Below are 1,911 nucleotides of genomic sequence, written 5' to 3' on the forward strand. Positions count from 1 at the left end.
TAGATAGATAGATAGATAGATAGATAGATAGATAGATAGATAGATAGATAGATAGATAGATAGATACATAAATAAATAAATACATAAATAAATAAATAAACAAATGCATAAATAAACAGAGTAAATAAATAAATAAATATACAAAGAGACAGAGACAGAGAAACAGGCCGTTCAACATAGAGTGTACAGCAACAGCAACAGCAGCAGCAGCAGCAGCAGCAGCAGCAGCAGCAACAGCAGCAGCAATGATAAAAAAAGAAGAGACATATTGTGTAATCTGTGCATTCAGGTTCTGCTGCAGCAGCAGCAGCAGCAGCAGCAGCAGCAGCAGCATGGTTAGGGAGAGAGAAGGAGACAGCAGTGCCGCTGGTGAGGCTGGAGATATCTATGAAGGCTTTTGCTGCTACAGCAGATGCTGCTGCTTGCTTCTCTTCTGCAGCAGAGCTGCGGGCAGCAGTGGGGGCGAGGGACTGGTGCAGCAGCAGCAGCAGCAGTAGCAGCAGCAGCAGCAGCAGCAGCTGCAGCGGGAGTTGCAACGGCAGCTGCGGGGGACGGGAAGGTAGCTGCTGCTGCTGCGGATGCTGCAGCAGTTGCTGCTGCAGCACGAACAGCAGCTGCTGCACCTGCTGCAGCAGCTGCTGCACAGACAGCAGCAACTCCACCACCGCAACTCCTGCTGCTGCTGAAGACACATTCTTTCCTGCTGCTGCTGCTGCTGTTGCTGCTGCTGCTGCTGCTGCTGCTGCTGCTCACCCGGATTCTGCTGCTCCTGATGCCACTGCAGCACCAGCAGCAGCAGCAGCAGCAACAGCAGCAACAACAGAGACTGCAGCAGAAGCAACAGACACTGCAGCAGCAGCAGCAACAGCAGCAACAACAGCAGCAACAGCAGCAGCAGACTCAGTTGCAGCAGATGCTGCAGCGGGAGCCAGGACAACGCCCATAGCAGCAGAAGCACCTGTAGCACGCGAAGATGCAGCAGCAGCAGCAGCAGCAGCAGCAGCAACGACTGCAGCAGCAGCAGACGAGCCAGCAGCTGCAACGGCGGCGTCAACAGGAGACGCAGCAGCAGAAGCAGCAAAAGATGCTGCAGCACAAACAGCAGCAGGAGCAGCACAAGCAGCAGAAGCAACCGCAGCAGCTGCAGCAGAACCAGAAGCAGCAGCAGCAGAAGCAGCAGCAGCAGAAGCAGAAGCAACCGCAGCAGAAGCAGCTGCAGCAGAAGCAGCAGCAGCAGAAGCAGAAGCAGCAGAAGCAGCAGCAGCAGAGGGCGTAGCAGCTCAGGCAGCAGCAGAAGAAGCAGCTGCAGCAGCAGCAGCAGAAGCAGCCGCAGCAGAAGCGGCAGCAGAACAGTCAGCTGCAGGAGAAGCACCAGCAGCAGAAGCAGCTGCAGCAGCAGAAGCAGCAGCAGCAGCAGAAGCAGCAGACGCAGCAGCAGCAGGAGAGGCGGCAGCAGCAGAAACAGCAGAAGCAGCAACACAAGCAGCAGCAGCAGAAGCCGCTGCAGCCGAAGAGGCAACAGCAGCAGAAATAGCAGCAGAAGCAGCAACAGCAGCAACAGGCGAAGCAGCAACAGTGGAAGCAGCTGCACCAACACAAGCAGCACCAGAAGCAGCAGCAGCAGAGCCAGCTGCAACGGTAGCAGCAGCAGCAACAGAAGCAGCAGCAGCAACAGAAGCAGCAGCAGCAGAAGTCGCCGCAGCAGGAGAAGCAGCAGCAAGAGAAGCAGCAGCAGCAAGAGAAGCAGCAGCAGCGAAAGCAGCAGCAGAAGAAGCAGCAGCAGCGGAGCGAGCAGCAGCAGCAGCTGAAGCAGCAGCAGCAGCAGCAGCAGCAGCTGAAGCAGCAGCAGCAGAACGCTAGTTGCTGCTACGCATACTCCTCCTGCTGCAGTGCTGCTGCAGCTGCTGCGGT

At 56.0% G+C, this 1,911-nt stretch overlaps 1 protein-coding gene across 1 annotated transcript; it reads left to right on the plus strand.

Annotated features, from left to right (window-relative positions):
- Positions 1-387: 387 nt before the first annotated feature.
- Positions 388-1,860, plus strand: EMH_0017600 (uncharacterized protein; the record flags this gene model as incomplete). The annotated part of the gene is made up of 1 exon (XM_013500946.1): positions 388-1,860. One exon carries the CDS (start codon positions 388-390, stop codon positions 1,858-1,860), a length of 1,473 nt encoding a protein of 490 aa, XP_013356400.1.
- Between the last annotated feature and the right edge of the window lie 51 nt (positions 1,861-1,911).

This window comes from Eimeria mitis, genomic scaffold (genome assembly GCF_000499745.2).
Source record: "Eimeria mitis Houghton genomic scaffold, Emh_scaff608, whole genome shotgun sequence".
Taxonomy (NCBI): Eukaryota; Apicomplexa; class Conoidasida; order Eucoccidiorida; family Eimeriidae; genus Eimeria; species Eimeria mitis.